Source organism: Camelus dromedarius, chromosome 9, assembly GCF_036321535.1.
Source record: "Camelus dromedarius isolate mCamDro1 chromosome 9, mCamDro1.pat, whole genome shotgun sequence".
NCBI lineage: Eukaryota > Metazoa > Chordata > Mammalia > Artiodactyla > Camelidae > Camelus > Camelus dromedarius.
This window is the reverse complement of record NC_087444.1, coordinates 71,786,959-71,800,238: the sequence shown is the minus strand read 5'-3', so window position 1 is coordinate 71,800,238 and position 13,280 is coordinate 71,786,959. Positions and strand designations below refer to the sequence as shown.

Sequence of the window (13,280 nt, the reverse complement as noted above, 5' to 3'; positions counted from 1 at the left end):
TCTTGCTCTGACGCACAAACATCATGCTCTCCCCAACTCGTGTCTCTCTCTAACCTGTCTGCCTGCACCTGTGTCTGTTGTCCAGGTAGGGCCAAACGCCAGGCTGATGCAGTTCGCAGGCCTGAGGTCAGGATCAAATGAAATAGCAGACACACTGAGCAGTGGAAGGCACATCCTGAGTTACCCCATGAGCCCACTGGCAACAGAGCTGAGGACCCTGCAGCAGGAGAAGGCCTGACACAGGCAGGGCGGATGGCTGTGAAGTTATAAAGGTGCACATTTACTGAACGGTTCACATGTGACTAGAACAACCATCTGGGAGGTAGATACTAGAGCCATCCCATTTTACAGATGAGACAACTGAGAGGGTAACTGACTTGCCCAGGATCACTCAGGAAATGATGAAACTGAGTTCAAACCAAGGAAGCCAGGCCCTCGTGAGTAATCTTGACTGTTGGGGAGCAGACGGAGCCACACTGTCCTCAGCTGTAAAGTGGGAGGAAGGACACTGCCTCAGGAGATTTCTCTGGGGATTTAGTTCTTGTGTAGGAGCTGGGACACCACAAGCCCTGGAGTCACAGTCCTGGGTTTAAACCCCTGCCCTATGTCCCTCCTGTCCTCCCCAGGAAATAGGTATTCATTTTCCTGTCTTGCAGGCTGGCAGCAAAGATTCTAGCCAAGGGCACCCTGCTTAGTATCAATCTGAATTTCCTCGTCTCTTTACCACCTCACTGCCCAAATGGTTTTTAATCCCCTCTTCCTTCACTGAGCAAAAGTGAAAGCAGAGGTTGTAGGACAAGCACTAGGCAGTCTGGCGAAGTGTGCTCCAGGCACCAGGCTGTCCCCTAAGAGTAACTCAGAATTGCGGACAACCCTAGATGCACGTATCATCATTTCCCCCATTTTCCAGAAGTGAAACTGAGGCACAGAGATTGCGGATTTTCTCCAAGTCACACAGCTAGTCAGTAGCCAAACTAAGATTTGAACCAGGCTGTTTGCTGCAGCTTTATCATTCCCATACTACCTTTCTAGAGAAGCAGCCCTCAGAAAATGTCACACACACAATTTTAATTGTACGCATTGTAAATAGTTTAAATATCAGAAGATCACATGAACATTCCCAGTGGGGGTTAGGCATGGAGGATGGTGGCCGAATGATGTCCGTGTTCTCTTGGCAACACATGACTAAAGTTGAGCGGCACTGCTTTCCAGAGGGTACAAGGCCACACAGCACCCCGCCACACAGTAGGCCTGTCATTTTATGGCCTAGTCAAGAAGATTCTCCTGTCCCTCCTCCCCCACAAAAAAACCCACAACTGTTTCTCATGCTTTATTTACAAGGGCCCAGCCCTGGGGCCCTCACCTTCCCAGAACCCACAAGAAGGGCCCAGCAGGGCCACATGCTTCAAGGGACTCTGAGTTCAGCAGCTGTGGTCACTGTCCAGGGAGTTGGGGAAAAGAATTGACAACACCCAGATACTAAGTGAATCTAAGTGTATATCTGTGGGAAGGATTTAGAAGTGAGGGTCTTGTATGTATACAAGTGGTCCAAGCACAATGAGACTGCTGGCTTCACCCCCAATTCTAGCTCCGAGGGACCACCCAGAAGGGTGGGGACATGTGTCCACACTCCAGCTAGCAGTGGTCCTGGTCTCTCTGGATGTAGGTCTCAGCTCTGAAGCCTGCCCTGAATTGCCCATGTTTATATCTGCACACAGAATCCTCCTCTGGAGCCCAGTGCCGCTCACACTTCTTTCTTTAACCCTTCCTGTGAGCTCCAGACCCTTATTCCCAGCTTCACACATCCAAAGAGCACTCTTGGGTCTCCCCACCCTGAACCCAATCTCCCTATCTCTCCTCTCTCCATCCCAAACTGAGACGTCTTCCCTAATTTCTCTTCTTGCTACATTTTCCTCAGGCGATCCATGGACAAATTCTCTCAGTTCTACCTTTAAAATAGCCCCAGAATCCAACCGTTTCACACCCCAACATGGCCACCACCCTGGTCCAGCCAACACCACCTCCCACCTGCAGTGTCCTCCTCACTGGGCTCCCAGCTGCCACCCGTGCTCCCAATAATCGGCTCCCACACAGGGCAGAGAGGGATCTGTTTAAAACATTAGCCCACTCCATTAGGAGGCGCTCCGAAGACTCTTGAGTGCAGTCTGACTCATCCCATTCCAGCCACACAGGCCACCTCTCTGTTCCTCTGACATGGCCAAGCTCCTTGCTGCCCCTGGGCCTTTGTAGATGCTCTTCTGCCTAGAATCTTATCCATAAATTCCTCCCAATGCTGTCTCCTTCATCTCAGGCATGGCTTAAATGTCACCTCCCCAGAGATGCTCCAGACCACACTAGCCCCCTTCTAACTTTTCTTCATAAGCCATCCCACAGCATATGTACAACTTCTGTCTTCATGATCTGTTTTCCTCAGTTGTGATCTCTAGGAGAACAGGGATCTTGTTTTCTGTCCCCCCCCACACCCGCGCCCTCCACACCGGGCCTGGTACACAGCAGGCGGTCAATAAATACATGCTAACTGAATGGACACAAGAATCCCGCTGCCTAGCAGTAACTTTCCAAGACACGGCTGGCCTCATCCCCATTACCCGGGAGGGCCCTGGAGCACAGAGCGCGGCCAGCGACGACCTGGCCGGGGCCAGAGCCCGAGGACAGGGTCGGGAAGGCGCGCTCGCGGGGCTGGCGTGGCTCCTCGCCGCCGAGGCTGTGGCGCAGGCGGCAGCGGTGCCAGCCTCGGCGGATCTCCGACTGCACCTGCAAGGGGACGGTGCTTAGAGGCGGCGACGAGCGCGCGGTTCCCCGCGCGGCCGCCAGAGGGCGAGGGCGAAGGGCCGTGGCTCTCCTACCTCCTTGTTGATGAAGCAGTAGAGGATGCTGACCAGGAAGCCCTGCCACAGGAGAGGAGGGGTTAAATCGGGAGTGGGGACAGGGTTATAAGCACCCCGTAATGAGCTCAGACCCTTTCCAGGCCCCAAACCACTTTGCCTGCTGCAACCCTGGTCCTAGACTATTGGTGCCACCTCCCTGGCTCCCTGCTGTCCCATTGCCCTTGCCAGTTTGCTGAGCAATCAGGGCTGGAGGTTAAGAATCCGTGATCCCGGAGGTAGACTGCTTGGATGTGATAACCACTTCCCCACTTGGGCAAGCTGCTTAACCCCTCTGTGCCTCAGTTTCTTCATCTGGAAAATGGAATAGTAAGAGTGGTGGTCATGAGAATTGAGATTTTTTAATATGCAAGAGGCTGTAGTGCCTGGTGCATGGTGTTAAACCTTTTTCTCAATCCTATCATAACTTACTACATAATATTATATATTATCAACAAATTAACTTTGATAAAGAATTAGTTTTATATTTATGTAAATGTATACATATTTACATATAAATTTAAATAAATATAAAATATTCACAATGAATAGACACATTAATACAAGACAATTATTTTAAGAGTAATTATTAAGATATCTTATTATTACTTAACATATCCTGTTAAAATCTAACTCTGATCATATCCCTTTGCTTCTTCACTCAGAGGAAAAGCCAAAATCCTCACTTGGCCCAGGGTTCTGCCCTGGTACCTCACCTCTGTCCTATCCCCACCTTGCTCCCACTGGCTCCCCCTGCTTCAGGCATGTTGGCCTCCCTCCATCATGACATCTCTCCCACCTCAGGGATCTTGTATTTGGTGTTTCTCTTCCTGGAACATTTTCCCCAAGTATTTTCTGGCCTGTTCCCTCACCTTCTTTGGGTCTCTGTTCCAATGTCTTCTTGGCAAGGCCTTCCCTATTGCCCCATCTATAATCCCACTCTTCTTTGTCTGCTCATCACCTCTATTTTCTTACTTTTTTTTTCTCCTCTAGGCACATCTCACTACCTTACATTCTGTATATTTTACTTATCTAGCATCTTTAGCATCTGTCTCTTCCATTAGAGGGTAGGACCATTTGGTCCTTGGTGGTATCTCCACAGTAAGCCTGGAGTCATGTTTGGTACATAGTAAGTGTTCAATAAATTTTTGCTGAAAGTAATGAATGAACAGCCTTGTGAGGGGAAATTAGTATTGTCCCCACTTTAGAGATGGGAAAACTGAGGCCCAACAAGATTAAAGTAGGGTGGGGGCTAGGGTAGGGCAAGCAAGTGCGGGATTGGCCTTAAATGTGAGTGAGCACCTCCTTACATTTTGCAATATGGGCACTTCGCATGCCTCACCCTTGCTCTGGCCCTGCGGTGAAGGCCACAGAGCTGGGAAGTGACAGAACCCAAATTTGGCCCCAGCCCTGTCTGGCCTCAAAGCCCTCCATCTCCGCCAGGAGGCAGTACTGCCATGGCTGCCTGGTCTCCTGTCTTCTCCCTGCTGCTTCCCCAGCCCAGGGCAGAGCTAGCATAGTATTCTGGGTAGAATGAATGAACAAAATCCCATCTTCACACCCGTCAGGTGACTGCGCCATGGGATGATTGTAGCCCTCATGACGCTCTGAGTAGGAGTTACCTCAAGTCAAAGGGTGTAGCCCCTGCCCCCCCACTTAGGCACCTGGAAAGAGCTGAGGAAGATCTCAAAGCCGAGCTTGGCCAAGCGCAGGGTACCCCGGGCCTGTTCCTCAGTCACGGGAGCAAACACCACTTCGTGGACACCCAGCAGGGGCACCAGCGTCAGCGTGGAGCGAGCCAGCCTGGGGGTAGAGGGTGGCAGTGTTCCCACGGCCCCGGGTCCCCCATCTTGCACCCAGCCACCTTCCCCTCCGTCCCCAATGCCCTCCTTCACCTCAGCCGGTAGTCTGGGCACCGCATCTGCCGCGTCCTCACCTTGGACACGAGGATACCAAGGATACGGATAAAGATGATAAAATTAATCTGCAGGGAGAGAGTGAGACTGACCCAGGCCCGAAACCGTCTCGGGAACAAAGCGTAGCGCCTGGCTTCCCAAGATGGGAAATCCCTGAGACCACCTGGAGGAGGTGGGGCCGGCCGTACCAAGATGGTTAGGAGGATAGGGGTTCGTATGATCCACCAAATGGCCTTGATATCGTTCCTCTCCCAGCACCTGGAGGAGGGGGAGTAAAGCTAAGAGAAAACCCTAGGCTCAGAGGATCCAGCGCTTAACTCCCCAGACTCCGCCCACCTTCCTTAACGCCACACCTATATTTCTTTAAAGCCCCACCTGCTACTATTTAGGCTTAGTCCTCATCCCTCCCCTTCCCGTAGTCCTCGAACACCGCTTTCCGAACGACCGATTCCTTTGGACCCCACCCACGTTCCCTCAGGGCTGCTAGGTGCAATTAGAACCTCCCAGCGTTTCCATCACACCCCGCCCACGTCCCTCAAAGAGCCACGCCCACCGCCCAAGCTCCGCCCCAACCCCGCCCCAGACCCTGCGACTCACTGTGTGTTCTCGTACAGGTACCTGACGATCACCCAAGGAATGACGAAAAGCGCGGGGGCCCCTGTGCAGACCCCAACCCCCGCCCCCCACCCCGCCGCAGCTGTCAGAGCTCGCACGGGCTCCGCCAGGCCCAAGACCCGCGGAATTCCCCCGCCGGGATGGGGAGGCAAAAGCCAGGGAGGGGAGGAGACCCCCTGAGGTCGACCAGCAGGGTAGCTGGGGGAGGAAGGCGCGCCGGGCAGGGCAGGGGACAGGGTCGGGGCTCACCCCAGCCGACGAGCATGTAGCAACGGAAGTGGCCCTCCTCGGAGCCTCCCACAAGGACCAGGAGGCTGTGCAGGTAAATGCCCTCCACCAGCAGCCACATATAGTTGGCGCCCACGCAGTACTGGGTCATGACCTGGGCTGTGCGACAGGCAGCTAGGGCCTGGGGGGCGGCCAAACAGAGGGGACGACAGTCAGGGCTCCCTACACCCCCATCTCTTGTCATCTCTTGACAACAGATATTCCCCTCCCACTCTATATCACCAAAGGATGGCATATGTGGCTGGTTTCTCTCACCCTACTCTCTTCCCTTATGTGAACTCTCTCACTCTAACCTCTTTAGCAATTGGTATCTTACATCTTGCAATCAGAGTTCTCCCCAGATCTCCCCAAATACAGCCTCTCCCACCCCATCTCCTTCTAAGAATTCCACTCAACTACTCCACCTCTCAAAAGGATTCCCTCTCACCCCTTGGCAATTGGTATGGCCCAACTGGCTACTGAATAGTTTTTCTCCCCTCTGTCCCTAGACTCTAGTCTCTCCCACCTTGTCTCCCAGGAACAAATTGCTCTGGACCAAATCCCCCCACCAGTTAGTTTCTCCTATCCCATCACTGCCTCACCTCACCTCTAGCAGGGACTCACTGGTGGGAAAGGGTGAGATAAGGAGGGAAAGGGAATGGAAAATTCCAATAGAGGTGGTGAAGGGGTAGGAGTGTGCAATGATGGGGGAGGCTAAGTTGGGAGGGTCCTTCTCCAAATGTGTTGGAAGGGTCAAGAGCGATAAACTGTTGAGAGTGTACAAGGTAGTAAGTGGGTTGGGAAACTTCTGGCCCCACCAGAGGAAGCAGAATACCAATTTGAGAAAAAGAGGGCTGACACTTACCTGATTCCACAGGAGAGGGGCCTGATCCCCAGGGTAGGGGCCAGTTGGAGGAAGCAGACGGTCTCGGGTGAGGATGGCTGTTGCCCGCAGCATGAAAGATGTGAACAGGTTGATATGGATGTAGTTGCGAGTGCAGCGCAGCCGCCTGGGGGATTTGGAGGCAGTCTAGGGGCCTGTCCTTGGCCACATAGAACCCTTTAATCCACCTTCCAGCCCTTCCCACAAAACCACCAATGAATGCTCGTCCTGACTACCCCCACCTTACTGGGAAAACTGAAGCCCAGTCTCTGCTACCCCTGCTCAGGGGTGGGGGGTCCCACCTGAAGAAACTCAAGATGAGCAAGGCGAACAGCAGTGTGGCAAAGGACAGGGAGTAGCCCACAGTATACACAACCTGCAGCCGTTCCAAGATCAGCCTTTGGTCCTGAGTGGGGGGCAGGGGAACAGGGGAACACAGCTCAGCTCTTCCCCTAGGGCCACAAAGACATCTGCGCTTTGTTCCTAACCAGCACCCCAATTTTCTCTTGAGGATCTACCTATGCTTGTTTGAGTGGGGGACTCCACCCCTCAACTTCAGGGCTGGTCCTGTGACCAGCCAAAGCATTCTATCTAACACTCCCCCACCCCTACAAACGCACACATACACAGTGATTAGTACAGGGCAGGTATATGACCCAAACCAGGCCAATGAGAGTCAATCCTAGGACATTATGTTGGAGCTATTGAGAGCAAAGCTCAGTCTTCCTATGTGTTGCTTGGTTGGCGGAATGTAAGCCTGGTACTAATGGGGGCCATTTTTCCACCCGCAGAAAAGAGGAGACCGTCACAGAAAAAAACAGAGGCACAATATGGTGAGAGAGATTCCCAACCACATCATTTTAGCACCTAGATCCAGCTGTGCCTGAAGCTGCAGCCTTATACTTTTCAATCACAGAAGCCAATATATTCCTTTTTCTTTCTCCTTCAAGCAAATTTGAGTTGACTTTCTATCACTTGGAACCCAGAGTCCTGAACAGTACAAGGGGTGTCAGGTTTGGTCTGAGGCTGCTGCCTTTTTGCCTCTGCCTGGACACTCTACCCTGAATCCCTCACCTCTTACCTGAAAAGCCCCATTCTTCTCTGGGTTCTCACACTGAGAATGGTCTCTCCAAGGTCCCCATTGGCCATCACCGCCACACTGGCGGAGGACGAAGCCTGCAGCCACTGTGGGGAAACAAGGGAGCAGATCAGAGGCACAGAAAAAGAGAGAGATGGAGACAGAAAGACAAATTGTGAGACAAAGGCAGAGAGAGAGAGCCAAAGTGATGTTGTTGATGATGATAAACCCTTATATAGCATTTTACACGTATTAGTTAATTTAATATTCACAACAAGCCTATGAACTTGGTACTATTATAAACGTCATTTTACAAGTGAGGAAAATGAGGCATAAAGAAATAAACTACCCTAGGCCACACAGCTAGTTAGTCCCGACAAGGAAGACCAAGGTATGCAGGGACAGACTCATGAAATGGAGAGAAAATAAGAACCCAGTGGTCCTCAGAGAGATACAGAGGCAGAGAAGGAGCATTATGTGGTGACTTAGCCAGGGTGGACAGACAGGAGACACCCAGCCAGACAAAGAGGAGCAGGGGACAAAGAGGAGCAGGAGAGCTGCGGGGGATTTGTGTCAGAGGAGGCTCCGGGTTCACGGGGCAGCTCACCCTGGCGGTGCCAGGGCAGGTACCACGGGCAGGACGCACGGGCGGTGGCGTTGGGTGCGGTGTAGTCCCAGCAGACGTACATATCGAAGGACCCGTTACAGGCGAGGCCTGGGGTGGGTGTAGGGGCCAGATGTCAGGTGGATCACGAGTCCAATGCTTCTCCGCCTTCCACACACACGTCCTGCCCAAGCCCCGCCCACTTGGTGTGGTCCAGTCCCTGCTCCGCCACAGCTCCTCCCACCAGACCCAAAAGTCCCACCCATCTTCTGAGCCCTACACTGGGCTCCTCCCACCAAGCAAGTTCCCACTGCAGATGCTTTCCACTCTGCGAGGCACTTCACCGTCCACTTTAGGTCCCACCCACCTAGTGTAGACCCTTCCCAAGACCCTTCCCCTTTCAAGCTTCATCCCAGGCCTCTCCCACTAATCCGGTCACGCCCACCTGCACTAAGGTCTGGGCCCTTCCCACTGAGATCAAGCCCTACACAGACCTCTCCCACCCAGTATACATCTAGCCCAAACTTCCCTTTCAGGTCCCGGCCATCAGTCCTAGACCTGCCTCAAGCCCACGCTTCTCAGCCCCAGCCTGTACCATGCCCCGAGTCCTCCACCCCTGTCACACCTGCTGGGGGCTCCATGGCCTCCAGGGTCTCCTGGCACTCCCTGCGGTAACGTTCCCAGCGCTGGTACAGCTCCCCCGCCGTCTGTCCTTCAGAACCTGCCTATAAAAAAGAGAAGGGAGGACCCCCCGACCGACCCACCCCCTTCCCAGGCAGCTTGGTTCCGGAGGACCAGAAGCAAACTAGAGGAACTCAGAGGGGCTGTTGTGTTTTGCTCAGGAGTCTTGGGTGGCTTAGAAACCTCTTCAAAGTCCCGAGTGATGCCTAGAAACCACCAGGGGAGTTGCTGTGTGGGACTGAAAACCTTCAGGAAAATTAGGGGATGAAGGTGGCTAGAAATTATCAGAAAGATTTGTCGGGGGAACGAAGAGGGGCTGGAAAAAAGAATCAAAACTCGAATCTGGGCGAACAGGGAGGTTTTTAAATAATCTTCCCAGTAGGGTAAGACTTAAAGCCATCCCCAGACCTCCCTTCAAGCCTTAACTCCTTGGCTTCTCAGGTTCTCACCTCCGCCCTCCGGAGCAGCGGCCCCCACGGAGAGAGCAGCAGTAGCAGCCGCCAGGGTGGGCAGTTCAGCGTCATGTGGGCCGCGGGGCATGGGGGTGGTGAAGGGTCGGGTCACGAAGGGGCAGTCCAACCTGCGGAGTCCGAGGGCAGAGTCAGGAGCCTCCGCCCTCAAGCCCCCAGCCCCAGCGCCACACTGGTAACGTATTCAGGTACGCAGACTTGGAGGCAGTGCATCCAGCCCCCCCCCCGACCCACCCCTCCCCAGGAGTGATGATTTGGGGAGGGGGGCAGGGGAGAGGCGCGAGGAGTAGGGGAGGCTGAGATCTAACACGTAATTCCTGGGCCCACCCCTGGCTGTTGCCGGGGCAGCAGCGGTGAAAAGGGGGTGTTTGCTGAGGGTGCTGTTGCCTTAGAGCTGCGCTGGGCGGAAGCGCCAGTGTCACCCGGGGTCTAGACCTAGAGACTCGGAGGAACCTGGGGACCGCCTGGGAGTGGAGGGCTTGAAATGTTTCTTGGAGTTCCCACTGTCCCAGCCCAAAGGGTTTTCAAATTGCTGATAGGAACCGACCTTATCAAACTTTCCCCACAGTGGATAAAGCCCAGAGTCAATGGGCCAATCCTCTCCTTAGGGACGAGAGAGGCGTCAGACCCTGGGTTTAGGTCCGCAAGGGCCCAGATGCCTGGAAATCGGTCTAACTCCCAACACCCCACAGCCGGCACCATGAAGGGAAAGGGGGAAGCAGGGAGGATTTTGGACAGAGCCTCAGAAAGACACAGTCAGAGTCGCATGAGACAGAAATATTGACTGAGAGACACAGAGACAGGCAGAGTGAGACACACAGCAAGAGACAGAAAACAAATACAGAGAAAGACAGAGAAAAATGTGGGCTAGGAGACAGACACAGAGACTCAGAGAATGGGGGAAAGAGAGGCTCGGAGCTCTCTAGAGGCTAAACAGAGACTGTGAGACATGAAGACAGAGATACCAAGGGACAGAGAGAAGGAGGCTAGAGACCATGAGTTCAGAGAGACAGAGAGACAAAAGCAGTCTAAGAAACAGAAAGAGGGACCCAGAGACTTGAAGGGACACAGGGGCAGAGGGAACAGGCTGGGACTGGGGAACCCTCACCTGTCCCCAGCCCTCCTCTTGATCACTTGCTGCGCTGCTGCTGCGTCTGCTGCTGCCTCCACTGCTCGCCTGGGCTCTGGAAGAGGTGACAGCCTAGGGCGGGGGGGGGGGGGGGGGGCGGGGCCAGGGCCGCGCGGAGCTCTGGGGCTGAGACCTGGAGAAGGGGGCCGGTCTGTGCAACGACCACAGCCACTCAGGGTCACGTGGGAGAGCAGTCACAGAGGCAATCATCCTGAGGACCCCAGGGTGCACAGTCTCCCACATTGCCCCACCCACCCAGCCACCGTACACAGAGCCACAGTCACAAAGTCACACATGCAGTATCACACACAGTCCCCTATGCTGAGCCACAGGGTAGCCCAGCACAGAATCCCCCACACTGTTCTTCCTGGTCACTTACAGTTGTCCAATCCACAGTCACACCCAGAGAGCCAAAGGCCGTCACCCACAGGTTGGCAGTCATCCATAGTGACACAGCCACAGGCTCGGGGCCTGGGCCCCCCCACTCACACAGGAGCACAGCCACAGCTTCCCACAGTCCTGATGACACTGTGTCAGACACATATCACACCATCACTAGGTCACATCACAAACACCGTCTGTCTGCCCTCCACAGGCCTGTGTGCCCCGGGGGGTCAGGGACAGGGCATCTCCATCACCACTGGGTCCCCAGCATCACTTGGCAGAGGTTTAGGCATAGAGCAGAAGAGGAAAGAATGATTGTGGATGAAATAAATGCACACGGTTACTTGGTTCCTCACATAGTCGTGGGATCCTTTCATCTCACACGCTTCATATGATCCCCTACAGAGCCCACAGTTACATCCCAACAACACATGTTCCCCAACTGTCACTAAGGCACACACTCTTACAAGCTCCTGGTGTCACCTTGTCATGCTTGTCAGCCTCAGATGGTCACACCCAGTGCTGAGGTCATACAGTCAATCCTCCATCACAGCCTCACTCGCATACACATACAATCACACACACATCACACACCGAGATGCCACCATCCCACAGTAACACACAGTCACTCAGTTGTGCACAGGATCACACACCGTCACCCCACAATCACACACGAACCCACAGCCTCGCATGGTCTCACGGTCACAGTCGCCACTGAATCACACACCTCCTCACCAGCTCCACTTGCAGGCTCATCTTTGTCCTAAAATATGGGAAATATCTGTACACGAGTGAGGAAGCCTTAGAAACTGGGTCCCGGCTCTCAGCACTCTTCCCCATTTAATGCAAACCACCAATTCCTGCACATTCATCATACTATTAACATTCATGACCACACACTTCCCAGGGAGCTGTAAGATAAATGGGACAGAGGTGAGCCTGCCCATTTTGCAGAGGAGAAACTGAGGCCCAGAGACCCCAGGAGGGGCAAGGAGTAAGGGATGGCGTGAGATCCAGCACCAGAAGCTGGAAGGCGACAGTCTGGGGGAGGGGAGTGACATGGGGGTGGGGGTGATCCTGGCTTCCTGACTTCCAGTTGGCCTCCCTGCTCTCTGCCCCACATTCCTGGCGCCCTCTGGGTCCTGGGAAAGGCTCATCCGTGGAGTGGAGAAGAGAGCGGTCTGAGATTGCCCAGTACCTCGGGAAGAGAGGGAGTCTCTCCTTGGCCCCAAGAGGGCCTGGGGGGCGTCACTTGCTAGGGATGGGAAGGTGGAGAGAGGCTGGATAGTGGGGGGAGGAGAGAGACTGGGGGTGGGAGGGGGAAACGGGAGAGATACAAACTGAGGTGGTGAGAGAGACGGGAAAAGAAACCAAGGACCAAGAAAGAGCAGAGACAGACGGAGACAGGAAGAGGCAGAGATGAGAGAGACCAAGAGAGACAGACAGAAATAAATCAAACGAGACAGAAAACTAGAGAGAGGGAATAGATACAAATTGAGAGATGGAGATGGGAAGGGGTGGAGGGAGAGACAGCCTGAAATATGAGGCCCTGAGGAGAGACAACCAAGGCCAGGAGCTGTGGAGATGAGCAGGCAGCTGGGGCTCAGAGCCCCTGGCCCCTCCCTCATCCCCCCCCCAACTCCAGGAGAACACACAGCAGAACAGGGCACTGATGGGGGTGGGCATGGAGGACAGGAGGGGCGATGCCTAGGTCTCTGACTGGCCCCCTGCCCATCTCAGCCCTTCTGGTGGTGATGGGGGGCTGTTACAGTCTCCCAGGGTCTGGGGAAGGGGCAGCAGGGCTACAGGGGTAGCCACATGGGCCCTCCCCAATTCCCATTCTCAGGACTTTTGGAAACTTCACGCAGAGAGGCAGCTGTGCCCTCTGCCCCTGCCCTTAGCTCTGTCATCCATCTTTCTCCACACGACCTTCTCGCTCTTTGGTCCCAGTCTCTCCTTTCCTCCAAGCCTGCATTCAGTTTGTTCCTCTTCCTCTCTTGTTGGCTGGGTGGTCTTTTCTCTGTCTCTTCCTTCCGGGTTTCATTCTGCCCCTTCTTCATTTCTCTTGCTCTCTCCATTCTCTGGGTTGGTCTTTTTGCCTGTCTTGAAGCTTTCTCCTTTTTCTTCCCTCTTTTCCCATCTCCTCTCACAGTGTCTGCCTGTCTCTCCATGCTCTCCATGCTCTCCGTGGACCCTAATCCTGGGTCTCCAGGCTGAAATTCCCTCCACCCCAGCCATGACCAGGCAGTCCCCCCTACCTCAGGATGCAGTGGCTGGGAGGAAGCTGGGGGGCCTGTGCCTCCCTCCATGGGGCTGCCCGGCCAAGATGAGCCTGCAGGGAGCAGGCGGGGGCCTGGAGTGCCAGCAG

The 13,280-nt window shown here is 54.3% G+C and overlaps 1 protein-coding gene across 1 annotated transcript; it reads right to left on the bottom strand.

The window, feature by feature from the left end:
• Positions 1-1,090: 1,090 nt before the first annotated feature.
• GIPR (gastric inhibitory polypeptide receptor) lies at positions 1,091-10,567 on the bottom strand. The gene is made up of 14 exons (XM_031458885.2): positions 10,508-10,567; positions 9,379-9,509; positions 8,874-8,973; positions 8,252-8,359; positions 7,648-7,751; positions 6,869-6,972; positions 6,549-6,693; positions 5,666-5,825; positions 5,399-5,459; positions 4,990-5,059; positions 4,781-4,869; positions 4,550-4,688; positions 2,868-2,909; positions 1,091-2,775 (listed from the first exon to the last, which is right to left on the bottom strand). Exons 2-14 carry the CDS (start codon positions 9,451-9,453, stop codon positions 2,566-2,568), a joined length of 1,407 nt encoding a protein of 468 aa, XP_031314745.1. The 5' UTR covers positions 9,454-9,509; positions 10,508-10,567; the 3' UTR covers positions 1,091-2,565.
• Between the last annotated feature and the right edge of the window lie 2,713 nt (positions 10,568-13,280).

Bases quoted from the DNA above. Each gene is read 5' to 3' on its own strand.
- GIPR (XM_031458885.2), bottom strand. From the start codon at position 9,453: ATGACGCTGAACTGCCCACCCTGGCGGCTGCTACTGCTGCTCTCTCCG. The intron at 5,826-6,548 runs GTAAGTGTCAGC...GCCGCCCCCCAG, and splicing joins CCCCTCTCCTGTGGAATCAG to GCCCTAGCTGCCTGTCGCAC. The intron at 4,870-4,989 runs GTACGGCCGGCC...CTCTCCCTGCAG, and splicing joins CTATCCTCCTAACCATCTTG to ATTAATTTTATCATCTTTAT.